Below are 22345 nucleotides of genomic sequence, written 5' to 3' on the forward strand. Positions count from 1 at the left end.
AGTTGAACATACCGATGTGTCATGCTGCTCATTTGTATTGCCTCATGGCTCAAGTTAGAAACATTTCCGTTGTGTGGTGTGTGTGTTTTTATCGCCTAATCATGGTTAAATATATTTGAAAGAGCTAACCGTGAGACGTCTTTAAAATATATTACAAAAGATAATAATATACTATATAGGTTTGTATTATATTGCTGTAACAAATTTTAGTATCGATCTAGGTTTATTAATGTCAATTATTAAATAAAGATAGATGGATCTGCAAAGTTTAAGAAAATAAATTGATGGGTCAAGCAAATCATTTCGTTATGAATTAACAAAAGTAAAAACGACCCAAAAAATTGATCTAAAATAAATAATATTTCTTATGCGATATAAGTAGAGATTTTACTTAACCCCATTCCATTAGATGAATCAGCTTTGAGTCAGACTCGGCACTCCTCTGTCGATTATCGGACAAAGGAAGGAGATTCGGCGGCCGCGCAATGAAAGAGCGTAACTAGTGTAATGCTGAGTTACGCCCCTTGGTTGATAATTTGTAGAATAAAGCGATATTTTATGTTTCATTTATGAGTGCTTGTTTTTGTTTTCATTCTCACGCGTTAAAAAGTTAGTGATTATGTTTAATTTTGATAAAGAAGTATTTTTTAATTTGGGAGACTACTAACGAGATCTCACATCCGGGTTCTTGTTGCTGTGGACAACGGGAGGAAGCTCCATTGTTGTGTTGACTTTATTTCCTCCCCACAAACGTCAAAATGGTAGGTGCATCGAGGGTCTGACCTTAAATCATAGCAGTAAACGTCCATGACTGTTCTAACCCACTAGCATAGCTGAGGTCGCGATGGTAGGCAGCTTTGACCGATTTCTCTGAAACAGTTAAGAGTAACTTGGGGACGTGTCTCCTATTTTCGCGACATCTTGTTTGTTTATTAGTCCGTTTATTATGGTGTGAAGATTGGTTTTGGTCGTTCGGTTCGTGAAGAATCAATTTTCAATGGTACGGCTTGTTTGAAGTGAAACATATGTATGCATTAGATATACAAAACGCTTCTGTATGATTATTCTTAGCTCACTATTTCATATTTACGACAAGTTTGTGTTTTCAGTTTTTAGTAAGACTTGAGTTACTGCCTGCTTTATTTTGATATGACATTGTTTTGCTTTCTTCTGGTAGGAATCATTTATGATTGTTGTTTCTGTAGCCTCCCAAAAAGAAGAAGAGTGGGAAGAAAGGCAAGAAGGGGAAGAAGTCTGGCAAGGCAAAAACCCCAACCGTCATAGATGGAATCTCAACAGAGGAAATGACAAAAGAGCAGGTTTGTTGTATTCCCGCTTATTCTGTTAATTATGTAAATTATATGTGTATTTTACCATTTCAACCTGAACATTTTGTATGAGAAAATGGATAAAAGACTAGATTCAATGTTATTAAATGTCCTGAGTACGACCCGGGTCAGCACAGGCAACCCAGACCTGTGCATGGTTAGTCATGTGATATATTGATTATAACAATAAAATTCCATGGTTACACTTGCTAATTTGTTTGCATTTCTTTCTGACTTTGCACACGTTCCTTCTTACTTTATATGTTTGATTAAAAACAAAGCTTCAGTCAACTTCAGTGTGACCCCTGAAGATTCCGGGGTAGAATAGGTCTTCAGCCGTAAAAGGCAACTATGCTTGTCTCAAAGGCGACTAACAGGATCGGGTGGTCAGGCTCGCTGACTTGGTTGATTCATGTCATCGATCCCAATTGTGTGGATTGATGTTCATGATGTAAATCACTGGATTGTCTGGTCCAGCTTCGATTATTTACAGACCGCCGTCAGAAAGCTGGACTATTGCTGAGTGCGGCGTTAAACAACAAACAAAACAAAAATCAACTTCAGTGTGTTCATGATCAGATTGTTTTATGCTAGTATATCTAAATACTTTTTGCCTCTGCTCCAGTAAAACAATCCCCAACTGAACATTTTGTACACAACTTAGACCAACAGTGGGTACCTAGGTAGGGTCGTGTAGTAGGGGGAAGGGTATCTGTGTAGGGAGGGATACCCGTGTAGTAAATTTGGACATGTCCAAGCCCTACTATGGACGAAATTACATTTCATATGTACTTTTAAATTTTTTTGTTAACTATAATAATGGGAAAATAATGGTCTGCTAGCACAAGCAATACTTCAACTCTGTTCCTTGTGTATTTCTGGATAGTAGAAATGAAGACATATTGGGAGATTTGTTGTACATGTGCATCTTAAAGAAAGAAATATGAACTCATAAACAAGGATTTATTAACTAACCTATTTTGTGATAATAGCTGGAAGAGCACATTGTCCGGCTGCGAGATGAGTTGGATCGAGAGCGGGAGGAGAGGAACTACTTCCAGCTGGAGCGAGACAAAGTGAACACGTTCTGGGAGATCACAAAGCGTCAGCTAGAGGAGAAGAAGGCAGAACTCAGGAATAAGGATCGGGAAATGGAAGATGCAGAAGAGAGACATCAAGTTGAAATCAAGGTATGATACCGTATTCGACCTAATAAGCGCCCAGGGCGCACTCAAAATTAGAAGTAGAGTGCTCTTATTAGAATATTATTTTGTGATAAAAAAAAGGAGTTGAAAGATGGTAAATTTCGTGGTTCATGCTGACAGCCTGAAATGTTTATATACGACTGATATATTTTTCCAGAATTTATAATTGCTCATAATTAAGGATGCATATAACACACGTATTATATAGGAATAAATAAGTCTTGTGTACATTGATCAATCAGAAGGGGTGTTAATTGGGATTGTTCACTAGGCTTATTACGTCAAGTATGGTAAACATTGTGTGCAATCTCATAGTGTTATATAACCTGTTGGATAACCCGTGGATGAAATTGTTCTCATTTTCACTCATTAACAAGACCATATTTTTAATCCAAAAATATATATACATGCATTGTAAAGGCATAGAAGTTAGTAATAGCTCCCAACATGGGCACATTTCTCTAATGTTATAGGTGCTGATACTTCATCTCAAATTATTGTGATATATTTCCATATATTGATTAAGAATATAATTAATTATTCAGTTGTGTAAAGAAAACTTACCTTTGTAGACCTACAAATAATCAATTTCAGACTCACTATGACTGTCAGTCAAAAGGACCAGCAAAATATTTGTTCCATTTGCACAATATAAATTGAATTTGCTTTTACTTTAAAATCCCAGATTAATCCCAGAGTAGAGTGGTCGATTTCACTGTTGGCCTATATACTTTTAAAATTACAAAGGGTTTGCTGAAACGTAAAGTAGATAGCCCCTGTGTGTTGTATTTTTTAAATTTGATCATCTTGGTTGTATAACAGCCAGCCGCCATTTTGTAATGTTGTGTACAACAACATCTTTAATTGCTCATTAAATCCCCATGAAATGATGCAAATGGAAGCCAAGATTTAATCCCAGAGTGCCGGAAAAAAACTGTTTGGGTTTTAGGAGTTATAAACTTTCAGAGCCCTGCAAGGTGACTACACGACCTGACGTTCGGCTACTTCATGGCCTCCACCATTTAGTTATAAACCAGTTTGGGGAAGGGCCAGTAACTTTTAAAAGGAGCAAGCCCTGCTCTCTACATACAAATTTGTTGATAAATCTACCCCTGAAAGTATTTAGTCACAAAATGAAGATGTGTTCGTGTCATATCCCTGAAGGGTCAGTATGATAATTCTGCTACCATTCCTACACGTTGGTCTGTGTATTCCAGGTGTACAAACAAAAGGTGAAGCACTTGTTGTATGAGCATCAGAACAACATCTCAGAGCTGAAGGCACAGAGTGCAGTGTCTCTGAAATTAGCTGAAGACACTCATCAGTACGAGGAGAAGGATCTTCGGAAGGACCGCCGTGCTCTCAAGGTGGAACTCAAAGAGCAGGAGATGGCTCATGAAGATGTTATCAAGAATCTGAAGAGGGTGAGTGATCTGATAACGTCTCTTTCTCTTTTACCATCTTTCCAAGGCGAGAGTGTCCTCTAGCCTAAATCAAGCCTAATATTCACCCTTGCCATTTCAAGCCTTTTTTCGATTGTGGCGCCACCCCTTGAAGAACAGGAGTTGTGTCCCTTGTTATTAAAACCAGATGTCCAATCAGGTCGCTGTTCTTGTTTCCAATGGCTTCACAATAACGACCACCATAGCAGACGACCTAGTCAATCAGATGATGAAAAGATTCCTGATTATGTCCCTGACAGACAAACAAAATGACAGATTATCATAGTAAAGATTAGAAGGTAAAGCAAAGTAAGAAAGTAAAGCATTTTGCTCTTTGTGTTTCAGAGAAGGTGAAGGGAGGGATATATAATACCATCATGTTATAGATACTGTCGTAGCAGGATAACTATAGACTGACCCACAATGGGAACACATGTTTTCAAGCATCAGACACGATGTGTTTTTTTTTTCTTATTTTCATCTCAAAACATATCAAATGAGATTTGAACCAAGATGGCAACACTGTAGTGTATTGTTACTCATGCCTAAATACACAGAACAGATGAATTTGATTGCTGTGGCCATTTTGCCAAATATTGCAAAAATTCGTGATTAAAAGTGTTTCAGTATAATATTGAAATTCACAGGGTTCTTTAAATATGTTGTTGTGTTTTCTTCCAGAAAAATGATGAGCAGATCACGGAGCTGAGGCGGGACTTCGAGCGCCAGGCACGGGAGATTGAGTCGAAGTACGAGAAGAAGATGCGAGCTCTGCGAGATGAGCTGGACCTGAGGAGGAAGACTGAGATCCATGAGATCGAGGAGAGGAAGAACGGTCAGATCAACACCTTGATGAAGAACCATGAGAAGGCCTTCAGTGATATCAAGAACTACTACAATGATATCACGCTCAACAACCTTGCCCTCATCAACACACTCAAGGTAGGGAAATGACATGTAGTATTAAGAGCAAACGACAGTTAGGAACTGGCACAAGTTCCGCTGTCCTTTCCAAAACTTGGTGTTTATTATCTTGAGGATGAGGACTCCAAATTAGATTGTTTGTGTCAAAGTTAGTATCTTTGATTTACATTTGAATACTATGGGTGTTGTCTCAACTAATTTCATTAAGATCAGATCTTAGTTCTCACAACCACTAAACTATCTGAGGACATCCTGTTACAGGTCAGTCAAAACAACCTTTCGCTAACTTTGACCAACCAATCAAATGACAGACATGAAATTGACAATCGCGAATCAGATATAAGATTTCTCAAGCTATATAGCACTAGTTTCAAACTGAGAACTACGCTTTGAAAAATATTTTGACAATTCTTGATTCAAAATTTCAAAAATGAACCTGGATGGCCTAGATACTGTGGCAGTACTTCCCACGGGCAAGCAAAGTCTCTTCCATTCAAATATTTATCCCACTGAAGCAAGAGATAGGCGGAGATTTTGACAGATTCAGTTGGAAAGCCAGTAACTGTCTTTCAGAATACCCAGTGTTAAATTTTTCGAGGTTGCATGGTTAGATTAGACATTGTGACAGGTACTTTCCTGATCTGGTAAGCGATGCTCTGATTGGTTGGATGAAAGTTTGTTCTGACATGACCCATAATAGGATGTCCTCAGATCTTTGTTTTGCGATAGTGAGAACTAAGATCTGATTTTAAACATATTATGTCTGAACTTTTTTAATCATGTTCACCTGAATCAGATTTGCATAAGGTGTAGGTTGTCAGAAAAGTGCTGATACCCATTTTTCCTATAGCATTTATCATTGACCTAAAGAATGCTCCAATAATTTAAACTGACAAAATATATGTGACACAAGTAGTGGAGACATGGTTTCAGTGGAAATAGTGTGGATATTTTACCAACACATTCTAGTAATTAAGACAGTGAGTAATTCAACATGGACATTCCAATCTATTATAAGCATAAAGCTTTACAAAAAAATTTATTTTACAAATGGTACAGTGGTAACCTAACTGCTATTACAGAGAGTTCTTGGTACTCATAAATAGATACAACCAGCATTGGCGGATCTTGAATAATGGTTCAATGGATGCCCCCAAACCTTTTTTCAGATACCATACATGTTAAACTCGCCCTCAGCTAAGTCACATCGTAACTTGGGTATCATGTGTACACCATCGTTTGCAAACTCCAGGATCCTTCTCTGAAAAGTGTTGGTTATTCAGGAAATCATGATTGTCGCGACCAATAGTTGGCATTTTGTGTGGCAGGAACAAGTTGAGGACATGAAGAAGAAGGAGGAGCGGATGGAGAAGCAGATGGCGGAGGTGATCGCCGAGAACAAGCGGCTGACGGAACCGCTGCAGAAGGCCCGCGAGGAAGTGGAGGACCTCCGCAAACAGCTCGCCAACTATGAGAAGGATAAAGAGACCCTCCGTGTAAGTACATCTGTCACATGGAGGAAGAGAGGTGGCTTAGACTATATACAAGTTCAGTCTAAGTATCACTCATACATATATATGACTCAATATTGTTTAGATTTTATCAATACAAACATAGAGACCAATCACTCTTATTAAATTCAGTGTTAGAAAGTTGTCTTGCTATTGATATGTACTGCAGTTATACAACCTTTATAGGAATGAAGTTTAGCAGATTAAGTTCATATGTGATGATCTGTGGATTTGAGTTAATCGAGGGGAGGTAATTTGTGAAGGAGTTGTGTCCCTTTGATCAGGAAGGGCGTGAGTAATTAATGGTATTTTGTTTGTTTATTTGTGAAACTCAGTAATTGTTTTTGTTTAATTGATGTTCATTTTGAATCATTAGTTATAAATCTCTGTCTGCAGATGACCAAGGCCAGGTTACGTGTAACAGAGGATGATTTCCGTGCACTTAAATGGGAGCACGAAGTCTTAGAACAGAGATTCCAGAAGGTAACGCAAATGAAAAATCATACTTTATTCTTGAATTGCATTGATTAGTTTAGTTTATTTCTACCATATTTGTACAACAGCACTGGTCCGTGACCAGGAGAGAGTTTGGTTAAACTCTTAAAACAAAATTTCATGTATAATATAGCGTGTCAACGTGATGGAGAAAAGAGGAAAGTGATGCAAGTCTCAAATGTTTACCACTTTGGTGAATTCCACAAGCATGGTCTGGTGATGACAAACCTAGAAACCTAATCAGGATGAACAGAGATTCAAACTTACTATCTAGGCTGCCTAAGGGACGAAATCCACATCAAACTGCAGTGCATAGATAAATGGCCAGCGGTGTCTCCCAATAACCATGATATAATAACTGTATAAAATTACCTGTAAACTTTCTTAAGATAAGGCCTTGTGACAAAATCTTTAGGCTTAGATAATTCTTTAAGAGTTTAGAGAATGTGAGAGGATGTCTATGTTCTTGTTTGATGCTGCAGACTCAGGAGGAGAGAGACGATCTGTACCGCAAGTTCGTCAAAGCAATCCATGAGGTTCAACAGAAGAGTAACTTCAAGAATCTCCTCCTGGAGAAGAAGCTGAACGCCTTGGCCGACACCTTGGAGAAGAAGGAAGCCCAGTTGAACGAAGTCTTATCTGCATCTAACCTTGACCCCACCGCTCTCACCGTTGTCACGCGGAAGTTAGAGGTACGCTGTAGTCGCATAGCATACGTAGATCCAGATTTGGAGTAGACGGATGCACCTACCTTCTTTTTGAAGTGTACTTAACATTTATACATTCGGAAATTTCATAGGTGATCCAGAAGACTGAAAGTAAATGTATAACTACACTATGACGAACTCATTTGGGGAATATATTTTGAACAGAATAAGGCGATTACTGACAGCATATTCCGGTAGCAAATTTCATTATTTCCAAAAAGCTGTTTCCATGCTTGCATAGTTACATGTGACAGAATTCTACTCCTACCGTGTATCCTTGTGAAGATATATGTAGGACTCTGATCTTTAGTAGGACTCTGTTCGTGGTGGATTCTCATATCTATAGCAGATTCCACAAATAGGGCAGATATTGGCGTATACTCAGATCTATGGCAGATTATCATATGATACTAATAACAGGCAGTTTCTATAGCGCTAAATGTCATATAGGTTCAAATAAAGCGGCAGATATTCGATGATCAATGTTGTGATTTCTCTGGATTATTTTAATCATGTCCCATTTAGAGCAGCAGCATCATGTGCAGGGATTGCATGTCAGAACTTTTTTTAAAGCATTCCCCAAAGTTTCGTCATAGAAATAATTTTCTAAGACCTTCTGCACCATCCTCTCATGTGCCGGAGTTGATAAAATCCTGCATATGTTCACACTTCCCCACTTCCGACTGAGTAATTATTTTTTGAAAACCATTCCAAAATGATACAGCATTAGGATCTTTAGATACTGGTCTCTTCCTCTACCAGCATTAATCCGCCATAAGAAAACCTTCATTTTGTCTATCGGTAATAGACGTTTAACTTACATGACATCACATCTCAAGCATGTCATATAACATTGAGAATCCGCCCCAAATTAGAGTCCTGCAATAGATCTGAGACCTGTATATATGAGGTACAATGATGGGCAACATTTTTTTCTAAATTGTGGGCTTGAATAAAATCTCATCAATTATTGCCTTTGTCACATGGTTTGGTTGATACATTTGTCCATTTGAATTCGATCTGTAGGCCAAATGTTACATCTTGTTCTTGATATTCTAGGACGTGCTTGACTCCAAGAACAGTGCCATCAAGGATCTACAATACGAACTGGCCAGAGTGTGCAAGGTAAAGCAAAGGCTAATACATGCTATTGTGTGGTTTTCAATTAACACCCGGGGTAGAATTGGTCTTCAGTAACCCATGCTTGCTGTGAGAGGTGACTATGCTTGTCGTAAGAGGCGACTAACGGGATCGGGCAGTCAGGCCTGCTGACTTGGTTCATGCATGTCATCGTATCCCAATTGCGTATGTCGATGCTCATGATGTCAATCATTGGATTGTCTGGTCCAAAATTGATAATTGCAGACCGCTGTTATACAGCTTGAATATTGCTGAGTGTGCGGCGCTATACAACAAACAAACAAATCTTTAGTTGTACTTCTGGAATAAAATCATTCTCTGGAGAGTTTTGAAAGGCTGCTAGAACTATAAAGGAACTGTATGTGTTTGCTTAATGTAGGGTGTGTATAATTTAGGGCTTAATGTTCCTGGCCTAGATCAAGTATATTTTCACATGCAATCCATCAAAATAATTGCAGTATGGAGTTTACATGAGTTATCTCCCTTCTCCTATAACAATGTCTGCAGAAACATAATTTAGATCTTTATAGGCGCACATATCATACTGGTTGTATTTTACTTACAAATTTACAAAATGCACAAAAATATAATTGTTTTGAATACTTGTAATGACATCCGTTCTTTTCGCATCAGGCTCACAATGACCTGCTGAGGACCTATGAGTCCAAGCTACGTCAGTTCGGCATTCCAACAGAAGAACTTGGCTTCAAGCCCCTCGAGAGTACAGTCGGCGGTCAGACCCTTGGACATGGTCCAGCAGGACTTGTGTCTGCTCCATCCTAACATGTTAGCATCCCCATCTACCCATCTATTTATTGCCAGAAGCTAAGCATCAACATTGGAAGTAAAACATTTTTATTTGATACACGTTATGAAAATATAATTTTTAAGAAATGCCTCATTTAACCGAAACTGAAATGTTTGGGGCCAATGTTTTGTTCTAAAGTTTTTATGTAGGGTACATTTTGGTTTTTGGATTTTCCAGTCTGGTTTTAAAACAGGCATTGTGAAGTTTATTTCTTTTTTTTAGTATGTACATTAGACCAAACAAGCTCATTTATGATTATGATACTTATTTTAGTAAATTGTGGGTCAGTATATTGTTGACTTTCTTCCGTCCAATATTTTTAAGTCCAAAGGCAGTATATTGTACGAGATGTATTTTTACTATGTGTATCATGTTGAGTGAAATTAGCAGGGCATCGATTGCTACAGCCTCATTTAAACAATGTACATATCAATATAGCGGGTGTGCACATGGCCGGCGTATTGTACAGTCTGTGATATCTTGAGAAAATAAATTTACTCACTGAAACTTGCTTTTGATTTTTTATTTAGGAAGTTCAGAGATGGCAAACATTATTTAAAACATAATCACAACTTTGTGATATATTAATGTTCATGTTTGGACAGAGTGCTGACTAAGAACAAGTCCCTTGGTTGATTGTGTGATTCGTACACTGAAGGTGTATGGTACTGCTGATACCATTGACCACTGCTTGATCCAAAGCCAGAGTCTAGTAAAATTTACACAGGAGTTAGCTCAGCTGAAAATACTCCCTTTTTAGTTGAAATCAACTTCTTCTTGATAATAATTGTATTGATGTCATGGAGAAACTTATACAACTCTGTGATGTCTGACTCAGTGACGAAGGGGATCCGGTGTCAGCCTCTGTGATTAATATGGGGGTTGTGTCAGCCTCAGTGACTAAAATGGGGTAATGTCAGCCTCTGTTACAAAAATGGGGATCAGTTGTCAGCCTCTGTTACAAAAATGGGGATCAGTTGTCAGCCTCTGTTACAAAAATGGGGATCAGTTGTCAGCCTCTGTGACTAAAATCAGGATCAGGTCTCAGCCTCTGTGACTAAAATGGGGATTTGGTGTTGGCCTATGTATCTAAAATGGGGATCAGGTGTCTGCCTCAGTGACTAAAATGGGGATCAGGTGTCTGCCTCAGTGACTGAAATGGGGATCAGGTGTCTGCCTCTGTGACTCAAATGGGGATCAGGTGTCTGCCTCTGTGACTCAAATGGGGATCAGGTGTCTGCCTCTGTGACTCAAATAGGAATCGGGTGTCAGCCTCTAACTCAAATGGGGACCGGGTGTCAGCCCCTGTGACTCAAATGGGGATCAGGTGTCAGCCTCTGTGACTCAAATGGGGATCAGGTGTCTGCCTCTGTGACTCAAATGGGGATCAGGTGTCTGCCTCTGTGACTCAAATAGGAATCGGGTGTCAGCCTCTAACTCAAATGGGGACAGGGTGTCAGCCCCTGTGACTCAAATGGGGATTGTGTGTCAGCCTCTGTGACTCAAATGGGGTCGGGTGTCAGTCTGTTTCTAAAATAGGGATCAGGTGTCAGCCTCTGTGACTCAAATGGAGATCATGTGTCAGCCTCTGTTTCTAAAATGGGGATCGGGTGTCAGCCTCTGTTTCTTAAATGGGGATTGGGTGTCAGCCTCTGTGACTAAAATGGGATCAGGCATCAGGCTCAGTGACCAAAATGGGGATTGGGTGTCAGCATCTATGACTTTGCTTTTTTGGGTGTCATTCAGCATCATGGCTTGGATCCTTGATATTTGATAGTATATTTCCAGTTGGTTTGTTTTGATTTTACACCTGTTAATAGGCCTCCGTCAATTCTACAAGGAGCAAAGGGTGTGTTGATGTTTATTGTAATCATGTGTTGTTTGCAAGTTTAGTCACTATTCAATCAGTCTGCCTCCGTGGTCTTGTGGTAGAGCGTCTGCTGGAAGAGCGGAAGGTCCGGGGTTCGATCCCCGGTGGCGTTATACTAAAATACGTTAAAAGGTGGTACTTGTTGTTACCCTGTCTGGCGCTCGGCATTAAGGGGCTACAACAAGGGCTGGTTGGCCCGGAGTCAGTATACTGTGTCCGAGTGGGGTATTCATGTTAAACTGTGGCATGGTATCTCAGTGAGCTAGCACTATAAATTGGCATCTGTCCGGACTAGTACAAGCAGACAGAAACACACACACACACACACACACACACACACACACGCGTGCATGCACGTCGCTATATAAGTGCAATAATCTTGGACGCGACATTAAATCCAATTTCACCTCACCTCACTATTCAATCAAGGGACAAACCACTGAAGAGGTACGAAACAAGTAACGGGATCGGGTTGTCAGGCTCGTTGACTTGGCTGATGCATGTCATCGTATCCAAATGCTCAAGATATCAATCACTGGATTGTCTGGTTCAGACGCGATTATTTACAGACTGACGTCATATAGCTAGAATGTTGCTGATGACAGTGTTAACAACCAACTATTGAATAATCGTGGTGAGTGGTCAACGACACTGTCCTTAATTGGCATAAGCAGGGGCATAGGTGGCACCGTGTTTGAGGTGCCGCGATTCTCTGTGCAGGGTTGCGCCCCTCAAATACGTCAGAAACCTACGGTTGTGGGTTCGAATCCCGGTTCGCTCCGATTATGTTTCTTGGTTGTCAGTACAATACCCGTGTTCGTGGGTTTCACCGTTGTGGTTAACGTCTTCAGACCTGAACACTTTTGATTTTCCTCCCACATTTGGGTGACGCGCCGTGATACTGTTAAATGCGCCCCTAACTCACGCACGAGCGCACCCACCCACCCACTCATTCACTGTATATGGCGGTCAGCGTTGCATGTCGAGAAAGTAGAGTAGGCCCAAATGTTTAATTGTGAAAGCGAAAATAGGATGACATCATTGAAATCCCGAGTAGTTTATTTTTAGTCCCTGAACATAAAGAAAATCAAATACCAGATGGGTGACGAATACTTTCCTCGGAATAGTTGGGAGTGTGCCAGATTGATCGGCACGCAAGACCTGTATGTTTAGCTCATTGTGTAACGCAGTGGGAGCGTTTGACATATTGATTGTGTAGTATTATTGCATGTGCTCATATTAAGTTTAAAAAATTTAAACGGCAATAGTATAATATAATCGTTAAATATCGAGGTTAGCTATACATAGACGCAATGTTTAATTGTCGCTTTTCTTGCCGCACGTTTCCTTGTAGTAGTAACCCGGATCGTGAAGATCTTGAATATAAGCATCGATAATGGCTGTATTCTTGTCTTAACTAGTGACTGAGTGAATATGGTTTTACGCCGCTTTGGGCAGTAGTAGTAGTAGTAGTAGTAGTAGTGATGGGGAGTGTGTGTTTGTAGTAGTAGTAGTAGTGGTGTGAGTGTGTGTGTGCGTGTGTGTGTGTTGGGGGCGGGGGGGGGGGGGGGGTTGTGGTGGTGGCGGGGGTGGTATTAGCGCTAGCAATAACGCACCCAAAGAGCTTTGAAATTAACATGACAGTATTGATTTTCACGTGCACGATGAGCGTTAATTCAAATGAGTTATGAGTTAGTTGTGTGCTGAAGTTGTCAGGTGGCAGCATGTGCTAATGATTCGCCCCAGTATGGGAATTCAGAATAGAAACGTTGTGTACTTGGTTAATTAGAAATAAAGATTGACATATTAAAGTGGACTTGGTCCAGAATTGGTGGGTAAAACTGAAAAATAGTCACTGTAGTGTAGTTTTAAGAGATACATTAAACGTTGGAACTTGTTTCATGGGGTTCTGTTTCGATATATGAGGTTATCATCACTCTAGTAGTAGTAGTAGTAGTAGTAGGTTTTACCCAAAACATGTCGCTGTTCTTTACGCACGTTTGCTGGTGGTGGTTGTAGTAGTAATGTTTATTGCTTAGCTCTCGGCAATATTCCAGCTATATGACGGTGCTCTGTAAATCAGACAATCCAGTGATTGACGTCATGACGTCCCCGCAATTGGGATACGATGACATGCATCAAACCAAGTCAGCGAGCTTGACCACCCGATCCCGTTATTCGCCTCTTACGACCAGCATAGTCGCCTTTCACGGGAAGCATGGGTTTCTGAAGACCTGTTCTACCCCGGATCTTCACGGGTCTTACAAAACTTGACAGCATGTGGTCTCTTCGTTCTCCACAACGGAGTATGTTATAGCCGTGAAGTCTTTACGAGGATAACAATGTCTTTGATTCAATAAGGCTAGTATGTTATTTACTTTGTTGCAAGGAGAACATTAACAGACATTCAAAACCAATACAAATAATCCTCCAACTTTTCGAACCCGGATCTTAACGGGTTTATTTCGTCCTTGAAGAAGGCGCTAACCTGTACATATATCATGATCCGATCTTTCAAAACGTTACAATACACTTGCCCAGTATATTCATAGTGATAAGACAAAGCTATTACCGTATTCGACGTAATAAGCGCTCCGCTCTAATAAGCGCCCAAGGCGACATTTGCTAAAATATTGGCTAGTGAACAATCCCAATTAGCACCCCTTCCGATTGATCAATGTACACAAGACTTATTTATTCGCGTGTAATACGCACTCGTGTGTTATATGAACCCTTAATTATGGGCATTTAATTCTGGAAATACATATCTGTCGTACATAAACATTTCAGGCTGTCAGCATAAACCACGAAATTTATCTTTCAACTCTGTTTTTTTCCACCAAAATAACATTCTAATAAGAGCCCCCTATTTCTAACTTTGAGCGCGCCCTGGGCGCTTATTACGTCGAATACGGTAATATATATGACGCGTTTTCCACGAAATACAGAACTTCATTGTCATAAAGCGTGTCGAATATGAAGCCACTTGTGCCAGGTTTCACGCACGCATGCTGAAGAAAACCATACTTGCATAGCCACTATGTAACTGTTATTTAAAAAAACGGTACCCATGAAAAGAGTATATTTCCCGAGGAGTTGATAAGACGTGATCAGAAACTGGAGTTCATTGAAGACGCGTCTTTTCCGTAACTAAATGTTTGAAGAACTAATGTCAACGAAGTTCAGTGTTGCGACAGGCAGAGTGAGTGATTGAGTATGGTTTTACGCCGCTTTGGGCACAGAAATGGGCTTCACACATTGTACCAATGTCGGGAATCGAACCCGGGTCTTCGGCGTGACGAGCGAACGCTTTAACCACTAGGCTACCCGACCGCCATACAGCTGCCAGAAATACAGTAGTAGCCATAGCAGTAGCAGTAGTTGTGATGGTGATAGAATTGATAATAGTGTCAGTAGTATTTATACTGGTGATCGTGGTAGTAGTTTTGTTTGTTGTTTAACGCCGCACTCAGCAATATTCCAAATATATGACGGAGGTCTGTAAATACTCGAAACTGGATCAGACAATCCAGTGATTGACATCATGAACATCGGTCCACGCAATTTGGATACGATGACATGCATTTTTAAACATAAAAAAACAAGTAAAATCCTGCTATAACCCCTATTATCGACAGTTCCGGGTACCCGATGAATGCATGATAGACACAGGTGAATACCTCGATGTTAGTTACGTGCACTGATCCATGTAACGTCCTCGTGTATTGAAACGCTACACTGACAGTGCATTCAGCTTAGGTAACCGTTACAACACGTCCTAGGACTAGAGCCGTAAGCCCAGCAAGCATGCATTGATAAGTGAGACGCACGGTGGAGTCACGTACAGAGAGACACTCTTGAGTCTCCCTCCTTCACCTTGGGTTGAGCATGTAGGCTGTATGGGATTGGAGGGGGATAAGACATTTAAATACGATTAGTTCTTTGTTAAACTGTTTGTTTTTGACGTTTTGTCCGGATTTTTAACATAATGCGATATGCTAAACTTAGGTAATGGAAATATGATTTTTTGTTTTTTTGTTGGACAATTACTGTTAACATAGTTGTGGGTGGTTAATAGTTTTTTATGTCATAGTAAACATGTAAGGCTCCCATAAATAGACGTTTTAAGGTGAGGTGAGGTGAAATTGGGTTTAACGTCGCGTCCAAGTTTATTGCACTTATATAGCGACGTGCATGCACGTGTATGTGTGTGGCTGCTTGTACTAGTCCGGACTGATGCCGATTTATAGTGCTAGCCCACTGAGATACCATGCCGCAGTTTAACATGAATACCCCACTCAGACACAGTATACTGACTCCGAGCCGACCAGTCCTTGTTTTAGCCCCTTAAATGCCGAGCGCCAGGCAGGGTAACAAGAAGTACCATCTTTTTACGTCTTTTCGTACGACGCGGCAGGGGATCGAACCCCGGACCTTCCGCTCTCCGGGCGGACGCTCTACCACAAAATCACGGAGGCGGTCTGGCGTTTTAAGGAAAGTACCAGTGAGTCTTGCATTAACTGTTGTTTTATGCCGCAGCCGAGATAATATCAATATGTACAAACAGCCTGTAAGTAATTGCGTAACTCTGTCATTGATACGAGGGTTGATTGGTAAGTTCAAAGTCTCACGTAATGGAATTGCTTGATAATATGTTGTGGATATAACATGTCATTGAGGCATATCCACAAAAATCCCGAGTCATTTGTGTCAATTATTTCACGTGAAGTCAATATATTATCAGTGGTCTGTGACCTTTGGAACACCTGTGAAGATCCGGGTTAAAATAGGTCCTCTGCAACCCATGCTTGCCGTAAAAGGCGACTATGCTTGTCGTAAGAGGCGACTAACGGGATCGGGTGGTCAGGCATCGTTTGATGCATGTCATCGATCCCAATTGCGTGGATCGATGCTCATGATGTCAATCACATCTTGTGGTCCATACTCGATTATTTACAGAGCACCGTCATACAGCTGGAATATTGCTGAGTGCGGCGTTAAACAATAAACAAACAAACAAACAAACCTTTGGAATTAAGGATAAACTTGAGGAACGCGCCGTGATCAAGTGCTTGCCAAAGGTGCGTATCGACCCCAGCACGTGCAACACGTCGAGGTCGGACGATGCGATTCGGAGAAGAGGGGAGCGAGCTTCGGGTCAATTTAACAGTTTTGCAACGTCGAGTAAAACGCATATCACATGTGACCCGTGAATATCCGGGGTAGAATAGGTCTTCAGCAACCCATGCTAACTGTAAAAGGCGACTATGCTTGTCGTAATGGGATCGAGTGGTCAGGCTTGCTGACTTGGTTAATGCATGTCATCGTATCCCAATTATCTCAATCGATTCATATGATGTCAATTACTTGATTGTCTGATCCAGACTCGATTAGTTACAGACCGCTATCATACAGCTGGAATATTGCTGAATGTTGCGTTAAACAACAAACAAGCAAACATCCTACATATGAACTTGCACGAAAAAGAATAAAACAGTACTGCACCTTGCATCTCCAACTCTTAAGTAACAGATAGAAAATTAATATAAAAACTTATATGACTATATCATCAGATTTTTGATGTGCATTTGTTCGCATATAGTCCTGCACCATGACTGAGGAATCCATATTTTTTAGGTACACTAAACTACGGTTATAACGGACTCAAGGGGACTACTATTTTTAGTTCGTTATAACCGTAGTTCGTTATAAGCGTGTTCGTTATAACCGTAGTTTACTGTATTTTTTTTTAAATTTAGCCAAGGCAAGTCTAGATCAAACAAACCAAGTCTAGTTTGCTTGAAAACAGCAGAAGAGGAAGGTTCTTTCGAAAAAATATTTTAAAGACAAGTTTTCATTGACTTAGTGTTAGACGAGTTCGCATTTTTACACACATGTTCTCTGCGGAATATTCCCTGTGTAGGTTAGTGGGTATAAACTAATTTGGACATACATATGTTATCTAAGCGAACTTTGAGCCCTATCGATATGTTTTAACGTAACCGTCCGCACTTGTGACACGTATTATCTCTGGATGAATTCGTACAAAGATAGGTGATCGACTTGGCTTTTCCCTGCCTTTTAAACCCAGGGTCAAGGACATGTACTCGCACTCCAAGTACCCCCGGCTTTAAAACCATTAAGTCAGCTATTGTAAGGGGGTCAGTCCTTAGGGTCTATACCCCGTAAAGGTGATTGCAATCCATCAATTATGACACATGTTTATGTTCTTGAATATCCGTATGTTTGTTTGTTTGTTTTTAGGTTAACTTGTTTGTTGTTTAACGCCGCACTCTGCAATATTCCAGCTATATCACGGAAGTCTGTAAATAATCGAGCCTGGACCTGACAATCCAGTGATTGACATCATGAGAATCGAGCTACGCAATTGGGATACGATGACATGTGAGCCTGACCACATGATCTTGTTAGTCGCCTCTTACGACAAGCATGGGATGCTGAATGAAGACCTATTCTAACCTGGATCTTCACGGGCCTCTTGAATATAAGCTTCGATAATGGCTGTATTCTTGTCGTCGGAACGAGTCACTGAGTGAATATGATTTTAAGCCGCTTTGGGCAATATTCTATCCTTATCACGGCGGGGAACACCAGAACTGGGCTTCACACATGTTCCCATGTCGGGAATCGAACCCGGGTCTTCGGCGTGACGAGCTAACGCCTTAACCACGAGGCTACCCAACCGCCCCTCATCTAAACTATTACTACCTGGTGGATGAAATGTATAACGTTTAGTTTAGGGACAGGCACTCCGGGAGACTAAATAGATCGGGTAGTCAGGTTCGGTGACCTGGCTGCTTGAGTGCCACATGAGTTGCTCTCAATACCGCACGCCGGATTGTCTGGTCCAGACTCGATTATGTACAGGCCGCCATCATACAGCCGCAATATTTCTGAGCGCGACGTTACACAACATACACATGTTAAGCATAGTCTACACAAATGTGAATAGCATTCTTACCCTGGTCAACGGATCAGTGAGCACTCAAAATTGCATTCTCAGCTTCCTGAGGAGTATACAACACAAGCTGCCTGTTTTGCTTTTGGTGTGTATGTAACAATCATAGGATGTCATATTGATACCGTGGTGGTTCACGTGTATAAAATACATTATAGATGCAGTGCGTCTGACGGATTTTAGGGGGCACGGGTGGCCCAGTCGTCTAAAGCGCCGCGACTCGCTGTGCAGAGCTGCGTCCCTTGAGCACGCCAGAAACCTATGATTGTGGGTTCGAATCCCGGTTCGCCCCGATTATGCTTCTAGGTTTGTCAGCACCATACCCGTGCTCGTGGGTTTCACCGAAGTGGTAATGTCTGAGACCTGCATCACTTCGGGCTTTCTTTCCACATTAAGCTGACGCGCCGTGATATAACTGGAATACATGTACTGTTAAAAGCGGCGTTAAACCCAACTCACTCATTCACTGACGGATTTTATGAATGCGTTTCGTATAGCGTTCTGTTGAGATGCGTTGGACGATGCTTATAACAGTATTTCGGTTATCTATCGAGGTCTAAGTTCAATCCACTGTCGGGTATGTAGTGCGAAGGGGTATTGACCTTCGACTGAAATCTACCCTCAGAGGTATACGTGTCTTTAATCCAGGTCCACTTGTTAAAGTAGGACTATGTACAAACGTTATTGATGGTGGCTTGTTTAAGTGTGACCTGTTCGATAACAATCTATCTTGGACTTAGGCGAACTGACGCCGGTCTTATACCCGACATAACACCCTGTAACATATACCTTCATTACAAACCTGAAAAAAACACCCGCAATTCCACACTGCAACACCCACCCGCAACTCCATACTGCAACACCTACCCGCAACTACACACTGCAACACCTACCAGCAACACCACACTGCGACACCTACCAGCCACACCACACTGCAACACCTACCAGCAACACCACACTGCAACACCTACCCGCAACACCACACTGCAACACCTACCCGCAACTCCACACTGCAACACCTACCAGCAACTCCACACTGCAACTCCTACCCGCAACATCACACTGCAACACCTACCCGCAACACCACACTGCAACACCTACCAGCAGCACCTCACTGCAACACCTACCCGCAACACCACACTGCAACACCTACCAGCAACATCACACTGCAACACCTACCCGCAACATCACACTGCAACACCTACCCGCAACACCACACTGCAACACTTCACTGCAACACCACACTGCAACACCTACCCGCAACACCACACTGCAACACCTACCAGCAACACCACACTGCAACACCTACCAGCAACACCACACTGCAACACCTACCAGCAACACCACACTGCAACACCTAACCGCAACATAACACTGCAACACCCACCCGCAACACCACACTGCAACACCCACCCGCAACACCACACTGCAACACCTACCAGCAACACCACACTGCAACACCCACCCGCAACACCACACTGCAACACCTACCCTCAACATAACACTGCAACACCTACCAGCAACTCCACACTGCAACACCACACTGCAACACCTACCCGCAACACCCCACTGCAACATCTACTAGCAACACCTACCCGCAACACCACACTGCAACACCTACCAGCAGCACCTCACTGCAACACCTACCCGCAACACCACACTGCAACACCTACCAGCAACATCACACTCCAACACCTACCCGCAACATCACACTGCGACACCTACCCGCAACACCACACTGCAACACTTCACTGCAACACCACACTGCAACACCTACCCGCAACACCACACTGCAACACCTACCAGCAACACCACACTGCAACACCTACCAGCAACACCACACTGCAACACCTACCAGCAACACCACACTGCAACACCCACCCGCAACACCACACTGCAACACCCACCCGCAACACCACACTGCAACACCCACCCGCAACACCACACTGCAACACCTACCCGCAACTCCACACTGCAACACCTACCCGCAACACCACACTGCAACACCTACCCGCAACACCACTCTGAAACAACTACCAGCCACATCACACTGCAACACCTACCAGCAACACCACACTGCAACACCTACCAGCAACACCACACTGCAACACCTACCAGCAACACCACACTGCAACACCTACCCGCAACACCACACTGCAACACCTACCCGCAACTTCACACTACAACACCTACCCGCAACACCACACTGCAACATCTACCCGCAACACCACACTGCAACACCTACCCGCAACACCACTCTGCAACACCTACCAGCAGCACCTCACTGCAACACCTACCCGCCACACCTCACTGCAACACCTACCAGCAACACCACACTGCAACACCTACCAGCCACATCACACTACAACACCTACCAGCAACACCCCACTGCAACACCTACCAGCAGCACCCCACTGCAACACCTACCAGCCACATCACACTACAACACCTACCAGCAGCACCTCACTGCAACACCTACCAGCAGCACCTCACTGCAACACCTACCAGCAGCACCTCACTGCAACACCTACCAGCAACTCCACACTGCAACACCTACCCGCAACACCACACTGCAACACCTACCCGCAACTCCACACTGCAACACCTACCCGCAACACCACACTGCAACACCTACCCGCAACTCCACACTGCAACACCTACCCGCAACTCCACACTGCAACACCTACCCGCAACACCACACTGCAACACCTACCCGCAACACCACTCTGCAACACCTACCAGCAGCACCTCACTGCAACACCTACCCGCCACACCTCACTGCAACACCTACCAGCAACACCACACTGCAACACCTACCAGCCACATCACACTACAACACCTACCAGCAACACCCCACTGCAACACCTACCAGCAGCACCCCACTGCAACACCTACCAGCCACATCACACTACAACACCTACCAGCAGCACCTCACTGCAACACCTACCAGCAGCACCTCACTGCAACACCTACCAGCAGCACCTCACTGCAACACCTACCAGCAACTCCACACTGCAACACCTACCCGCAACACCACACTGCAACACCTACCCGCAACTCCACACTGCAACACCTACCCGCAACACCACACTGCAACACCTACCCGCAACTCCACACTGCAACACCTACCCGCAACTCCACACTGCAACACCTACCCGCAACACCACACTGCAACACCTACCCGCAACACCACTCTGCAACACCTACCAGCAGCACCTCACTGCAACACCTACCCGCCACACCTCACTGCAACACCTACCAGCAACACCACACTGCAACACCTACCAGCCACATCACACTACAACACCTACCAGCAACACCCCACTGCAACACCTACCAGCAGCACCCCACTGCAACACCTACCAGCCACATCACACTACAACACCTACCAGCAGCACCTCACTGCAACACCTACCAGCAGCACCTCACTGCAACACCTACCAGCAGCACCTCACTGCAACACCTACCCGCAACTCCACACTGCAACACCTACCCGCAACACCACACTGCAACACCTACCCGCAACTCCACACTGCAACACCTACCCGCAACACCACACTGCAACACCTACCCGCAACTCCACACTGCAACACCTACCCGCAACTCCACACTGCAACACCTACCCGCAACACCACACTGCAACACCTACCCGCAACTCCACACTGCAACACCTACCCGCAACTCCACACTGCAACACCTACCCGCAACACCACACTGCAACACCTACCCGCAACTCCATAATGCAACACCTACCCGCAACACCACTCTGCAACACCTACCAGCAGCACCACACTGCAACACCTACCCGCAACACCACACTGCAACACCTACCCGCAACTCCATACTGCAACACCTACCCGCAACACCACTCTGCAACACCTACCCGCAACACCACACTGCAACACCTACCCGCAACACCACACTGCAACACCTACC

The 22345-nt window shown here is 42.9% G+C and overlaps 1 protein-coding gene across 1 annotated transcript; it reads left to right on the plus strand.

The window, feature by feature from the left end:
- The first annotated feature begins 667 nt into the window (after positions 1–667).
- LOC124135300 (dynein regulatory complex subunit 4-like) lies at positions 668–10067 on the plus strand. Its single transcript, XM_046500572.2, has 10 exons — positions 668–761; positions 1206–1319; positions 2321–2518; positions 3751–3957; positions 4657–4917; positions 6228–6395; positions 6807–6893; positions 7388–7597; positions 8672–8737; positions 9386–10067. The coding sequence occupies exons 1-10, from the start codon at positions 759–761 to the stop codon at positions 9533–9535; spliced, it is 1464 nt and encodes a 487-aa protein (XP_046356528.1). The 5' UTR covers positions 668–758; the 3' UTR covers positions 9536–10067.
- The last annotated feature ends 12278 nt before the right edge of the window (positions 10068–22345 follow it).

This window comes from Haliotis rufescens, unplaced genomic scaffold, assembly GCF_023055435.1.
Source record: "Haliotis rufescens isolate VD_foot unplaced genomic scaffold, xgHalRufe1.0.p SCAF_19, whole genome shotgun sequence".
Classification (NCBI taxonomy): Eukaryota; Metazoa; Mollusca; class Gastropoda; order Lepetellida; family Haliotidae; genus Haliotis; species Haliotis rufescens.

Bases quoted from the DNA above. Each gene is read 5' to 3' on its own strand.
- LOC124135300 (XM_046500572.2), top strand. The intron at 1,320-2,320 runs GTTTGTTGTATT...TTGTGATAATAG, and splicing joins AGGAAATGACAAAAGAGCAG to CTGGAAGAGCACATTGTCCG. The intron at 6,894-7,387 runs GTAACGCAAATG...TTGATGCTGCAG, and splicing joins TAGAACAGAGATTCCAGAAG to ACTCAGGAGGAGAGAGACGA.